Source organism: Perognathus longimembris, chromosome 3, assembly GCF_023159225.1.
Source record: "Perognathus longimembris pacificus isolate PPM17 chromosome 3, ASM2315922v1, whole genome shotgun sequence".
NCBI classification, from domain to species: domain Eukaryota; kingdom Metazoa; phylum Chordata; class Mammalia; order Rodentia; family Heteromyidae; genus Perognathus; species Perognathus longimembris.
This window is the reverse complement of record NC_063163.1, coordinates 38,816,995-38,832,592: the sequence shown is the minus strand read 5'-3', so window position 1 is coordinate 38,832,592 and position 15,598 is coordinate 38,816,995. Positions and strand designations below refer to the sequence as shown.

Below are 15,598 nucleotides of genomic sequence, written 5' to 3'. Positions count from 1 at the left end.
AGTATTATAATGCCTCCAGCTTTGTTGTTGTTTTATTTTTGGTTTTGCTTGTTTTTGCTTGAGATTACTTTGGCTAGTCTTTTTTTTTTGTCATTCGACATGAATTTTTCTGTTTTCAGTTCTTCCTGATGTGACTGTTTATGTTTGTCTGATATAAATTATTGGTGTTTGGGTGGGAAAAACATTGAGTCTGTAGGGTTCTTTGGGGTAAGTGGTCATTTTAACATTAATTCTTCCAACACATGAACACAGGATATCTTGTCATTGTTGTCTTCTCTAACTTTTTCATCAGTGTTCTATTTTCTTTGGACAGATCTTTCACTTCCTTAGGTAATTTTATTCCCAACTTTTTTTTGAGACAGGTTCCCACTGAGTAGCCTAGGCTGACTTCCTGCCTCTTCCTACTGAGTGCAAATAGTATTTATAGTGTAGTTAATGGAATTATTTTCTTGATTTCTTCTTCAGAAAGTTAGTTTTTGGTAGATTAAAATGTTTTCATTTTTGTATCCTGCACCTTGCTGAATTCATTTACCAATTGAAAGAGCTTTTGATGGAGTATTAAGGTTCCTCTCTGTATCAGAATATTGTCATCTGTGAACGTGGATAAGTTAACCTTTTCCTTTTCAATTTTATTTTGTTCTCTTGCCTAATTGTTGTAGCTAAAACTTACACTGTATAAAAGTGATGAAAATAGACACCTTTTATTCCTGATCTTAGAGCAAATCCTCTCAGCATTTCCCTATTCAGTATGATTACTAGAGTTTGGAACTGAAAGATATCTCAAAGGTCATGTGTTATAAACTATTTGGAGCAGATAATGGAAACTTTCAGAAGTAGGGCCACGTTGGAGGAAGTTAGGTCATTGGAGGTGTATCCCTGAAGGGGATTTTGGATCCCTGGCCCCTTCATCTCCCTCTTTGCTTCCTAGCTGCCATTATGTAAGCATCTCTGTACAGTAACAGATATTTGAGGCTTCTAAAGCAGATAAATTACACCAGTGGCAGCTGTACCAGCTGTACAAGCTTGGTTCTGCTGAATGAGAGAGTGTGTGTGTGTGTGTGTGTGTGTGTGTGTGTGTGTGTGTCTTTTTGGAGCAGTACCTTTAAAAACCAGCAACCCTGTTAACACCCTTAGAACTGTGGGGCCTCCTCAAGTTAGAACTACCAGTCTATGATGAGGTTTGCTGGTACTTTTTACGTTTTCCTGGTGATGCAGAATTTCATCCTTGTCTTACCTCAAGCCAGGGAGCAAGGGTTGAAATTTTTGTTTCCTTTGTTTTCTCAATATTACCTTTCTAACTCTCTGTCCTCTTTAGGGTTTTCGTCATCTTTGCAGACTTTCAGAGTTCTCTCACAGTCACTCTTCTCAAAAATATAGAACGTATTCCTTTCTGTCAGAGTTGTGCATAGGGCTCCTCTACTTGGCCATCTTGGCTCTCCTTTGAGAGATGTCTTTCAGAGAGCCATTTCCCTCCATCAACACACAACTTCTTAGGGTTCCATATATGCTGGCTGTTAAGTTAATCTTACATAACTCTCCACTTTTAGTCCTAATATCAAGAGGGAAAAGGTGTAAATTAAAGCTTTATCTGACTTTAAATTAAGAAAACTATAGAAAGAACTAAAGATAGCCCAAACTCTAAAAATAGCTTTAGTTCTTCAGGTCTTATTGGCTTGTACCAGCCTTCCTTCTTAGTGGCTGAAGAAAAGAATCTCCCAACCTTTGCTTTATCAGCCTTTTCTGACTGTGTATGGGGATTCATAGCTACTCAACTTTAATACCTCTATCAACAGTTCCAGCTCAGCTTTCCAAGGGGCCCTGTTCCCTGGCTACTTACTCATCTTATTCACATGGTTTTATAAATCATTCTGGAACACACTTTATCAGAAATGGTTTCCTATTTGAAATAAAACATATTAAAGTTTCAACAGGTAAATACATCCTTCATGAACAGAGTTCAATCAAAACATAGACAAAAATCAAGATAATTTGTACAAAACTTTCTATTTGTGTGGTTACTTGGTTTGCTGGAAGCAGAGGTTAGGAAATCTAGGTTTTATAGTTTACACTTCTATTGTTGGGCAATAGATGGATTATTTATAAGATTTCTTTGTCAGTTACTAAATGGAAATGATGACTTCATTTACATAAACATATATGGCTTTTGTTTTTTAACTTATAGGAAATCAATGTGTTGACAGTTGCCTTGGTCAACCAAGACCGAGAGAACAATATTGAGAAGAGAAGCCACGGCTTAAAATCAGAGAAAGAAGCCCTGCTAATAGGTAAGGAAATTCTATTTTCAGTAATCATTACTCAATTAAATTAAGTAATAATTTAGTACTTTACCTTCACCTTGTTAACAATCCGAAGAGCTCTGCTTTCAGAGATGAGATTAATTTAATCAAGATTACATACATTTCAAATTGGTGGCATACAAACTAGTGGAGGTTTGTCTTCTGGCTTGAGACTGAGGTCAAATGAACAGATTCGTATCTCACTCAGCTTTAAAATTTGGATTTAGTGCTTATAACTGGAGGTCAGGGTTAGTTCTTATCCCAAAGTTCTAAACCAAGCCAGTTCCCAGACACTTGAAGTTTGACCATTTGATATTAACCACTAGGCCTCTTAACAGAAGAGACAACCTAAGCTTGGGCCCAAGGCGAGACTTATAATTCTGATAAAATAAGACTAGCCAAATGAATAGTGTTAGGCAACTAATGTAGACATCTATGTCCATATGTGCACCTACTGGTCCAAGATAAACAAGAATAGCTGGCTACTAAACAGAAGAAAGAAGGGAGTTATTTTTTACCTAAAACACTCAGTTGTCCCACAAAATGCATCTAGGTTGGTTTTTCTTTGTCTGAACCAGAGGCAAAGTTCCAAATACCCTCTTTTTGCAAGTCAACATCAGTGGATCCAAAAGCATCACTTACTCTGTCAGGGAAGTATTCTTGGGGGAGATGTAACTGGGATCCCACGTTAGAAACCTATGTGTCCCAAGAACCCTAAAACAGGGAGGAAATGATACCATTGTTCTCAAAAAGTAACACAGCCTTGATTCAAGCAATGGTTTGGCCCTGACTCCAGCATGGGGTTCAAGTGCAGACTAGCCTCTCTCTGGCATAGTTAACAGTGATGAATGAGGCCACTGTACATGTGTGGAAAATTATTCTCCTGTAGCTGGTTATCTGGCAGAAGTAGCACCAGGTTGCATTCTCTAAATGCTGTATAAGCTCTCAGTTCAAACTGACAGGTACACCAGGGTCTGCAGAAGCTGGCACAGGCGGAATTAAATTCAAAAGATAGTCCAAACTTCATCCATCACATATAGATTTTTCAACTACAGGGTTATTGAATATGACATCAACTTAGAGATACTCCAAGGAAAACCAATTATTTTTTTCTCTCTCTGATGATATACAGCTGTAATAACATGCCATGTGCAAATCTCAGAAGACATGCTGATGTGCTCAGTTCCAGGAACCCAAAATGAGCCCATATGTAGTTGGTAACTGGATTTTTTTCTCCTATTGGCAAACACATCCCACTCTCACAACTGTTTCATGTTCATTCAGTGACAAAAATACAACCATCAAAAGGCATAAGAAAGGGAGAACAGCTAGGCACTGGTAGTTCATTCCTAAAATCCTAGCTACTCAGGAGGCTGAGATCTGAAGATCAAGCCATCCCTGGCAGGAAACTTTGATCTTCAACTAATCACCAAAAATCGAGAAGTGGAACTATGGCTCAATTGGTAGAGCAGAGCACAAGCCTTGAGGAAAAACACTGAGGGACAGCATCTAGGTTCTGAATTCAAACCCAGAATGAAAAAATGAGGTGGCATGTCTTTATTTTCTTTCTGCTAGAGATTGTTTTTTTCTTTTATTTTATAATCTATTTGGCAGATATAACCCATTTATAACATCATCTAAAAAATCTCCATATATATCCATACTGATGGCCCCCAAATTTAAAGAACAATATCTTTAAACATTGTATATTAATAGGAGTAAATGAGGAAGTTCTATTTATAACTGCCTACCTCTGCTAAAATCTTTAGTATCAGGCCAAAATGCAATTAGTGACTCAAGTCTATTAGAAAGAAAGATATTTATATGTCAGGATCCTCAGTAAAATGTATACATAAAAACAACAACACACTAGCCTTGAGAAAAATTGCTCAGGGGCAATGCCCAGGCCCTGAGTTCAAGCCCCACAACTGACTAAATAAATAAATAGGAAAAAAAGTGGACATAAAACTCCGGGTGCTGGTGGCTTAAGACTGTAAGTCAAGCTACTCAGGAAGCTGAAATCCAGATGGTTTTGTTTAGAGACCAACCTGGGCAGAAAAGTGCACTAGACTTCATCTCCAAAAAACAGCCTGCATAAACCAGGGCTGGTGACATGACTCAAGTGGTAGAGTACTAGCTTAGCAGCTGTAGAGTCCAAAGCCCAGTGCAGTTGGAAGAGATGGAGGAGAATTGATCAAGATGCATTATACTCATAAACTTACATGTTGAATTGAAACCCCTTTGTATAACTACTTACAGATTTTTTTTCTTTTTCCAGTCCTGGGGCTTATACTCTAGGCCTGGGCTCTCTCCCTGAGCTTCTTTTGCTCAAGGCTTTACCATTGAGCAACAGTGCCATATCCAGCTTTTTCTGGGTAGTTTATTGGAGTTAAGAGTTGTATGGACTTTCCTGCTTTGTACCCTGCCAGGAAATGGGCCATTCTGCCAACTGACTTTGGCCATTTACCCTAAACACATACCTTAAGGGTGGAGCTGTAAATCCTCCCCAGGCAGCTTGTGGAATCTAACACAGACTCTGGTGGAGTCATAGCTGCTTTGGACCATCTGACGCAGCAAAGGAGGTTCCTGATACCAAGTATACCCTTTTCTAAGGAATTTTTGTGGGAAAAGTGGTTCTGGCAGTACTCTGGCCTTCTGATGCATCTAGAAGAGTTAAGAATAATACTTTTCAAATCTTCTGGAATCTTCGTTTAAGGATAATTAAACATGCAGACATGTTCTGTGCCAATCTAGAAGATCAGCAACACTGAAGAAAAACTACCAGTTTTAACTAGCAGTTTACCACATCTGAGTATCTGTAACATACAATATATTTAGGTGACTTGACTCTTTAGGAACATTAATGTTACATGGGCAATGCACATTGGCATAAATTATAATTTCCTGGGAGATAAAAGTAGTGAAAAAAATGAATTCAAATGAATTTCAAATGAATTCAAAAGAATATAGAACCTAAGGTTAAACATAAACAATAACCAATCTAGTTATTTGTGGCATATATTCTGTCCATTCTCATGACCACTTTATAAAACTGGAGACTTTATTTCAAGGACTACGTGTCGGTATGTATTTGAGAAGATCTGTGGAATTTTATTAATGAATCATTTGGAGCTTTGGCAGTCTTGGCAGTTACAAACTTTCTTCTTGACAATGAATGGGTGAAGTGTTCTGTGCTCCAATCCAACTAAAGAAGATGGGCCCTTAAAAATACTTTAGTTGACTAATGGATTATTTGCTTTGTGATCAAGCTTGTCCTGGGAAGACAGATTGACATATGATTGGACTTTGTAAGAATGAGATTTTTCTGAATGTATTGCAGAGTAGCATTTTATATCTCATACCTCTGTGGCCACCACATGTTAAGCCTGCTTGACACCACTCAGCATCTATGCCAAGACCTCCTCGCTCATTCCACATATGGCCCACGTGTTGGATTTGGCATACACTGAAGCTGTTTGGGATACAGTGAGTCAGTACTTTTGATTTGGGACCAAAGCTTTGTAGTTATGTTTGGCAAGAAACTACTGGATGTCATCATGAAGGAGAATAGATCAATTTTTTTTATTAATAAGCCAATAGCTCTGAGGATTTGTTGACAATCCAACTGTGGGTCTGTATCCCTCTATCTTTTCATGTTTTTATATACTAACCTAATAGATTTCCAATCCCAGAAGCCAAGATAGGCACGTTCATCGTCAGTGCAAATCCCATTAACATCCAAACCTTTCTAACAATTTGAACTGCTTGACACAGCAGCTTTTCTTCAAAATCTTCTCAAAGCCAGGTGCTTTCGGCTCCTAGCTATTCAGGAGGCTGATATTTGAGGATCCTAAATCCAAGCTATCCCAGAGGCAAGTCCCTGGAGACTCTTATCTCCAACTAATTACTAAAAAGCCAGAAGTGGCAATGTGGTTCAAAGTGGTAGGGCACTAGCCTTGAGTAAAAAAGTTCAGGGACATCACCTAAGCCATGAGTTCGAACCTTATTAGGATCAGGGCACACACACACACACACACACACACACACACCATAACAAAACAAAACAACAACAAAACTCCTTGGTTCCCAGAGCACCATCTACACATGCTTATTGAGCAGGCAGACTTTTGTACACAAGGTCCTGACTCCTCTGCAGATCAGGATGTCCATTAGTGTGGGTTGTCAAGGTGTTTCTTCACTCATCCCTCACAAATTCAGTGAGATTCAAACCGAGACTCAGTGACACAAACAAGCTGTGCATGGTGGCACACACTTGTAATTCTAGCTACCAAAGAGGTTAAGTTAGGAGGACCATGGTCCAAGGCTAGCCCAAGCAAAAGTTCAAGAACTTATCTGAAAAACAACAAGAATAATGTGCTGACAAAAGTAAATATAAAAGTTGATCTTTTGTTCTCAGTAAGTAATCTATATACTTTTTAAAATAAGAACTCCTAGCAAATGATGGATCAGCCCTGTGACACCCTACGAGCTGATGATCATATTCGGGATCCTGAATAATCTCGGCAGGTGGCTATTCTGATAATTAATATATTGAGGCATTGGACAAGTAACCTGGGGCAAATCATTCATCCACTGTGGACCTAAGACTTATACTGTCCAGTTAGGAGGTTTCACTGGATGGTCTTTTTTTAACTCAATACTCTGTGATGTATGAAGACTATTATTAAAGCTGTATCACCAGTTAGACAGTGATCTTGTATGTAAGTAGACTATCATCTACATCAACCTGTAAATTTGAGTTTGATGATTTGGTACCTTTAAAAGAAATGAGAAGGTGAATTGGTACACATCTGTAATCCATACACTCAGGAGGCTAAAGCAGGAAATCCTGAGTTCATGACAGCAAGAACTTGTCTTGAAAAAAAAAAACCAAAAAACAGAAGAAGCAGAAGGGCAAGAGTAAGGATGAAGATAAGAGGAAGAAGGAAAGGAGAAAGGGGAGGGAGAAGAAGAAGAAGACACAGACAAACAGGAGGAGGAAGAAGAAGAAAATCTATTTTGGTCCCTTGACCCCATTCAACAAACACCCCATATCCATGCTCCCCATTAGAACATAACGTATGCAAACACTGTCTGTACCCAGCACTTCTATTCCATTGCTGCCCTTCTGTCTTAAGCCCATTTCAGTGGGCTCATCAAACCTGTTCTTGCCCTGCTGACTCAAATACTTTCTATTGACAGCTTCTCACTTTCTCCATCAGTCAGCTGCAATTTGTATGGCTCAACTCCCACAGGAACCTTCCAGAAATGCTTTCCTCTCTTGGCTATCATGCAGCCTTCTTTCTTTTTGAACCACAAGCTCAAGGTCACTGTCTTTTCTGTTACTTGCTTTGTTTTCTTTATTCTGCTTACAATGCTCTGAGACTATTTCCTTGAGTTTTAATCTGTGTGTGTATCATCTGGGTCATTCACTAGACTAAAAGTTGCACCTGAGAAGGAATTTCTCTGCCTTATACATGCTGACCCTTAGCACTGCTGCCAAATGAGTGATTAAAGAAAAACATTTAAGGGAAATAGTGAAGAAAACAATCTAGTATCCTTTGCTTGCTTAAATGCTGCTCCATTGGTCTGAGTGAGGTTCAAAACCGAGAATAAAGCAGATGGCCTGGATAGAATGCTTTTCTGTAGCCTGTTGACATCAACCTTCTTAGATTTCTCACTGGCTTACACAGAGCTGGATTGTAGATTTTTGAGGTTCTGAGACCTGCAAAAGGCCTAGAAGTACTAACAGGTGTTTGATTCTTTCTTTGTTCTTAAACAGTTATTTACACTTGTACTTTGCAAGCCTGGGAAGCCGGTTCTGAAATATGGACTCCTCCTGCTTGTCCCTCAAATGGACAGCAGCAGTTGCTGAGTCTGTCTGGCTACAGGCAGAGCCACTGGAAGCAGCCCATGGCTCCACCCTCAGGCCCTTGAGGTCCCTCCCTGAAGACCATAAATTCATCTCCACTTGGCAGGAGAGGAGGGGAGTGCCTTGCCTTGGGACATCTCTCATTAACTACTCCTTTTCGATTCCTAGGAAAAAGAGACTTCAGTTATTTACTTAGGAAACTCTTCCCCCCCCCCCAATGAATATGATCCCTCTCCAAATAAACAAAAACAAAAAGCACTCTAACAACAACAAAACCTAGCCAAACAAACAAAAGCAAACTAGAGCATAAAAGCTGCCTTTTCTCAGAATGTCACTTAAGGATATTAAAACTAGCCATCCATGTTGCTGCACACTTATAATCCCAGCTACTTGGAAGGTAGAGAAAGAAGATCAAAAGTTAAGGATACCCTAATCTCAGGCTGGGAAGGTGGTAGTATGCTTAGCATGCATGAAGCTCTGGGTTCAATTCCTCAGAACCACATACACAGAAAAGGCTAGAAGTGGCACTGTGGCTCAAGTGGTAGAGTGCTAGCTTTGAGCACAGAGAGGCTCAGGGACAGAACTCAGGCCCTGAGTTCAAGCCCCAGGACTAGCAAAAAGAAGTTAAGGATACCTGGTCTTAAATACAAAATATGCACAAACAAAAGGTCAGAGACACAGCTCAAGTGGTAGAGTGCTTGCTAGGCAAGTATGAGGCACTGAGTTTAATCCCTAGTACAGTGTGAACACAATGTTATCACCACTATTTCCTTCTACTATACACATTACGTTCTGAAAGGAGATTTTAGCAGAAAAGGAAAAGGAACATTCAAAGAAAGTACAGCAAGCCCAGAATAAAATGGTGAGATAAATCTGAAAGTAGATTTAATTTTATAAGCAATAGTTAATTGTTTTTACCTTCTTTGTTTTACTGTAAACCTGTTACATTCCTTTATAGATCATGAAGAACTCTAGACTCTTCAGATCTCTGTTCTGTTCTGCTTTTTTGCTTTGTTTTATTTTGCTTTTTAACTTGATGTTTAAAAAACTAATTTTCTACCCTGGAACATCTCAAGCAGCACATAGGAGAGCAAGGGACAGAGAAATTACCTTGGATTAGCCCATGGCTCCCTCCCAACACAGGATGACCTACTACAAGAACCATGGGATTGCCTGCTTCTCTCCCTGATAGCATTTCATGCCATTGAGGTCTCCTTTTGCCCTTCAGCTCTCTAGCTTCACTGCTCATGAGACACAAAACAGGAGACTTAATGAATCCACAACCTGTTTAAAAGAGCACTTTCAAATTTGCCTGAGCCAGCTTCCTTTACACAAAACAGCACATGGTCTGTGAACTTGACTTCATCTCTGTTTTGGTTTTGGATATAGAAGCATGGGAGGGTAGGAAGATAATGCTTTTTACCTTGGCTCTTACACCCACAACCAGCTGTTCATTTGTCAGTACAATGCTGACAGCTGATTCTCACAAGGCGAAGGCCTTCTGATTCCTGATCACACTCCAGCCAAAGCATTCATTCACAGGCCTTTATAAATGATCTTGTCAACCACAGCAGAGAAGAACAGAGTCTGGCTCCCTTTCAGCAGCAGCCATGATTGAGGAACAGGGCACGTTAGAGGATGAACAGGTACTCCCTCCAATGGCAGCTCAGGGGGACAGGCCACAGCTGTAATTACCGGGAAAACTCTAGGCAGTGATTTCTGGCACAGCTGTCTGAGTCATTTTCATACAGCACAGTCCACTGAGAGAAAGAAAAGAGATAATTTTATCCTCTCAATAACTACAATTTTATATTGGTAAATCAAGCATAAAATTGGTAGTTGAACTGCTTCCAGGAGTCTTTGTTTAGAAATACCTTTATTCATCTATATATTATCTCCGAGTCTACCTTTACTAACCACTGTCATGGTAGGAGGGGAAGTGTTCTGTGTATGCCAGGTTACTATTACTGTTTCTAGATTGTGCTATTACTGAGAGCTCGCTCAGTGATATTAGAAATAGCATGACCAAGAGCTGGAGGCATGGCTCAAGTGATGGTGTGCCAATCTTTGAGTGATAAAGTATCAGACCCCAGGTTCAAGTCTTGTTCCTGGAAATGAGAAAAGGAAAAGAAAAAGAAATGGCATGAGTCTAACTCAGCCCAACAAAAGTCGTTGAGATTAGAGGGCATGATGTAACAGACTTTGCATTTGCTTCTACCTCATTTACAATGTCTGTCTTTTTTTCATTCAGGCATCATATCAACGTTTCTTCATGTTCATCCTTTCGGAGCCAATATTGAATACCTTTGGTCATACATGCAGCAGCTGGACTCCAAGGTAATTTTCATTACTAAAGTTTCACATGTTGCTTGCCATGTGCAAGTGGGCTCTGGGGAACTGCATTGGGATAGAACACCTTGGGGAGGGTTACTGGTGCTGGACTGGTACTAGCAGGATCAGTGGGGGTGGCGGTAGGGTGGCTCATAGTTGTTGTCTTCTCCATTGCTTTTGCCTTCTTCTGCTCCTCTTTTCTATCTCTTCCTCATTTCTTCCTCTTCCTCCTCCTTTCTCCCTCTTCTTCCTCCTATTCCTCCCCCTGCCTCTTCCTCTTTTTCTCCTTCCTTCCCTTTCTCCCTCTTCCTCCTTTTTCTTTTTTCTCCTTCCTTCTTCTCCCTCCTCCTCCCTCTGCCTCCTATTTCCCCTTCCTTCTCCTTTCTCCTCCTTCTTCCTCCTCTGCTTCCCCCCATTTTCTTCTTCTCCCCTTTCTCCTCATTCTCCTTCTCCCTCCCTCCTTCTTCCTTCTCCCTCAATCTTCATCTTTTTTTCACAGAAACTGAACCAATGGTGTATGAGTTCCTTTTATTCCACATTCTTGCCAGCATTTTTAGTTGTTTTCATTATTCATTTATTTGTTTTAATAATGAGCATTTTAACTGTAGTTTTGATTTGCATTTCTCTAATAGTTAAGGGTATTGAGCATTTTAAAATATTTCTGGGGTACTTAACAATTCTTTTATTTGTTTGTTTTTTGAGAAGTGCCTATTCAGTGAACCTGGGGACTTAGGCAAACATTTTACCACTTACTTACATCCCTAGCCCTTTGTAGAAAGAAAAGCAATGTAAAGAAACTTCATACTTACAAGACAATATGCTGTAAACCAACTGTACAACTCAGGGGAGGGTGGGGAGTGAACTGAGGAGGGGGGAAGGGGGGGAGAAAAATGAAGGAGGAGGTAAAAAGTTTGATAAGAAATGTACTCGCTGTCTTACCTATGTAATGGTAACCCCTCTGTGCATTACTTTGACAATAAAAATAAAAGAAATTTCAATTTACCAGTTTCCCTTAAAGTTCTAGAAACAGGGAGAAATCAGAATCAGGGGGGCTATTAGAACATGATCCTTAAGCCATGCTGTCACAGGATTCCATGTTAGAGATAGCACACGACAGAGGGATTGTCACTTCAAATAACATAAAAATATGACATGACATGGAAGGACACAGTATTCGGACACAGTATTTGCGACTTCTTCCACAGTATTTTCTAAGTGGAAAGAAATGACTGCAAAGTTATTCTAAGCTGTGCCCCTCAAGAGTCACACTAAGACTCAGACATCACCCCCTGACTCCCAAACTCAGCTCATCTGCAAATAGCCATATCTCTAGCCTGTTGTAGTATTGTGTGCTCAAAGAGAAGAACCAGACAAAGCTCAGCTTCTTACAGAGTTACAGTGACCACTGAGAGCCAATGTGGGTTCAGCAATTCCCTACACAGGGAGGGCTACCTAATAGAGCCCAGAAAGGGGTAAATTATGAAAACAACACAAATCAGAAAAGCTGGTGGAAGTTTCTAGCTAAAGGGAAAGTGGAAAGAAGTAAAAGCCCCTCCAAGGAGTCCAACAAAGTAAATGGGATTTGTATGGCCGCATCTACAGCCTGTAGCTTTGAGGTCTATGCAGACCTATATGCATTATTCTCCATTGTCACTAGTTAGCATGGACTAAGTTACTGATTCCAGAGTTGTTTGACTTTTCAGTGGACCTGATACTTTTTTCTTTGTGGATAAATCATCAAGAACTAAAAATATTGTGTGTTTTTTTAATACAGATTTAGACCTTTTCATGAGAGATCAAACAGGGTAAAAGGAGTTAGAAGTTAGAATTCAAAATGATTTCTTAATTTTTATTGACATACTAGTTGTACAAATTGAATAAGTTTAGTGTGATTGGTTTTTTTTTAATTCCTTTGGATATTTGCCCAAGAGTATCAGGATTATACGCTAGGTAAATTTTTTTTGAAAAAATTATATACTGATTTTCATAGTGTCTGCACTAATTTACATTTCTACCAATCATATATAAGAGAGCTTTTTACGGCACTCTTGCCAGCATTTATTATTTTTAGTTGTCTTCATGATTTGTTTCTTTTGATAATGGTCATTCTAACTGGGGTAAAGTAGTTGTAGTTCACTGTAGTTTTTATTTGCATTTCTCTAGTGGCAAAAGTTATTGAGCAATTTTTAAATATTTCTTGGATTCTTACAATTCTCTTTATGAGGTGTCTATTCAGATCATCTGGCCATTTTTGGCTTTTTTATTTTTTTTTTCATATAGGTGGTGCTGAGGAATGGGACCCAGGACTTCATGTATATGAGACAAGCACTCTACCACTAGGCCATATTCCCAGCATCTGGTCATTTTTAAAGTGTATTATTTAGTGTTTTAGGTTAAAGGGTTTCTTTTTAGCTCTTCATATATTCTGAATATTAATGCTTTGTCAGGTGAATAGCCAGTATTTTCTCCTATTAAACAGGCGTCCTATTAACGCCGTTGTGTTTGCTATTCGGGGAGCTCTTTGATTTGATGAAATCTCACCTGTTAATATTTGCTCAAGTTTCCTGGGCTTTGTGGTCCTGTCCAGGAAAGCATTGATTATCCTAATATTTTAAAGTATTCCCCTTGTGTTTTCTTCTAAAGATTTCACGTCTTACATTTAGATCATTGATCTAGTCTCAGTTGATTTATACAGAGTTGGCATGTGCACAGTCTGCAGTTTTTCCTGCATCATTTTTTGAAGAGAAATATTTAATATGTTTTTGGCACCTTTGCTGAGAGCCAGTTGTCTATACATGTATGGGTTTATTTCTGGGATCTCTATTTTGTTCTATTAGTCTATGAGTCTGTTTTTCTGTCAGTATGATGTTGTTCTCCCTTACTGTGGCTCTGTCTTGAAATGAGATATTATGATGCTTCTAGTTTTGTTCTTTTTACTTGACAATGGTTATTGCAAGTCTTTTGTGCTTCCACTTGAGTTTTAGGATTTTTCTTCCTAGTTATGTGAAAGATGTCATGGATGTTTTGATGGAAATTCCACAAGATCACTTTGTATAGTGTTAATATTATAATAATATTTGTTCTTCTAATCTATAAATATGAGAAGGCCATGTCTTTTTTAATCTTCAGTTTCCTCTCAGTGTTTTGTACTTTTCATTGTAGTTATCTTTCACTTCTCTGTTTATTCATAAAGAGATATTTTATCTTTAGCTATTGTGAGCTGCTTTCATTTCTTAGTAAATGCATTATAAGTATATGGTTTACTGACTTTTGCATGCTGCTTTTGCATCCTACTGCTTTACTAAATTTATTCATTCAAATTGTCATGTAATGGAGTCTTTATACACTCTATGTTTAGGAATGCTATATGTAGAAGTTTCTATATATAGAATAGTATCATCCACAAGCAAGGATAATTTGATTTTTTTTCTTGCCTAATTGCTTTAGCTAAAACTGATATAGTACTGCATTGGAAAAATGAGCAGTGAGAGTGAACAACCCGGTTTTGTTCCTGAGCTTAGGGCAAACTTGTTTAGCTTTCCTCCCATTCAGGATGATGCTAGCTAGCTTTTATTATGTGAGATATCATACATAGTATGTTCATGTCTTCACAGTCAAGGAATATTGAATTTTAGTGGATGCTTTTTGTGATCTATAGATGTGATCATATGATTTTTTTTACCATTATTCCATTGATCTGATACATTACATTCATTGATTTACATTCCTAAATATATAATTTGTAAACAAAGGAAGACAGTAGGCATCTTTGCATATCTTCCAGGAGACTAATTTGATCATGGTGATGATCTTTTAGATATGCTGTTGAATTTGCTCGCATTTTTGTTGAGGATTTTTCCATCGGTAGTCATCAAGGTTTCTTTTTTTGTTGTGATTTTTGTTATTATGTCCTTATTATGTGTCATCACAGCAATGTTGGCCTCATGGAATGAGTTTGGAAGCATTCTTTCCATTCCATTGGCATTAGTTCTTTCAAAGTTTGGTAAAATTCAGCTGTCAAGCCATCTGGTCCTAGCATCTTCTTTGGTAGGAGATATTTTATTACCCATTTAATATCATTACTTGTTTTTTTTAATTATTTACTTAACTTGTTATAAAGGTGATGTACCGAGGGATAATTATATGAGTACATTTCCTTTCTTACAGCGTTTTCCCTTCCCTAATTCTCTCTCAGTCCCTCCCTCTAATCTCCACCCATGAGTTGTATAGTTCACTTTCATCTGGGTCCAGTGAGCTCCACTGCTGCACTCCTTCACCCTTTGTTCCTTGAGTTCGGTACTCTCCCCCCACCTTCCAGAAGATAGACACATTACTTGATTTTCATATCCCCTATATCAATTCTGGCAAGTTGGTTTTTTCTTATCATCTTCCTAATTTCTTAGTCTCCCCCCACCCTCCAGAAGATACACATATTACATGATTTTTATGTCCCCTATATCAATTCTGGCAAGTTGGTTTTTGCTTATCATCTTCCTAATTTCTTAAGTCTTTGTGTTTATTCGCTTGGATCTGATTAGCTTTTTAATAATCAGTTGCCTGAGTTAGTTGTCAAGCATTTCATTCGTTTGATATGTTTTGGAATTTGTTGCTAGAGAGTTATGGTCTTTTGGAAGTGGTTTTTTTTTTCATATTTCTTTAGTTCCAACATTGAAATCTGTGTACCTGTTGGGCCAGCCATCACTACTGCCTTTATAGGGAGGCCTTCATCACAAGCAGCTGTCTCCTAAGGATGTGTCATAGGATTGCCAGTTGGTTTTGCAGTGTTGGTTTTAATGATATGTGCACATTGTGCAATATTGTGTCTCTGAAGCTTCTTTGGTTGTGGTCAGAGAATGTGGACAGTATGTACCATGGAGAATTCAGAAAGACTCACTAGTCTCTGTTGGCCACACAACAGTGGTTCAGGCAAGTGAAGTGTGTGTGTGTGTGTGTGTGTGTGTGTGTGTGTGTGTGTGTAGGTAGCAGTGTTATGGGGTATTGACTTGGGTGGCACCATCTACCATGGCAGTGTTCCCCCATTGGGTGACAGGAGTGTCGTCAGCCACTTCAGCTCAGGTGCAGTCTCACATGCTGCCCA

General features: G+C 38.9%; 1 protein-coding gene across 4 annotated transcripts in view; it reads left to right on the top strand.

Annotated features, from left to right (window-relative positions):
- The window catches only part of Enox1 (ecto-NOX disulfide-thiol exchanger 1), a 520,874-nt gene that overhangs the window by 486,133 nt on the left and 19,143 nt on the right, over positions 1-15,598 (top strand). For all 4 annotated transcript variants that reach the window (XM_048341315.1, XM_048341316.1, XM_048341314.1 and 1 more), the window contains 2 exons: positions 2,183-2,285; positions 10,421-10,506. In XM_048341315.1, the coding sequence (XP_048197272.1) occupies positions 2,183-2,285; positions 10,421-10,506 (189 nt within the window). The remainder of the gene's footprint in view (positions 1-2,182; positions 2,286-10,420; positions 10,507-15,598) is intronic.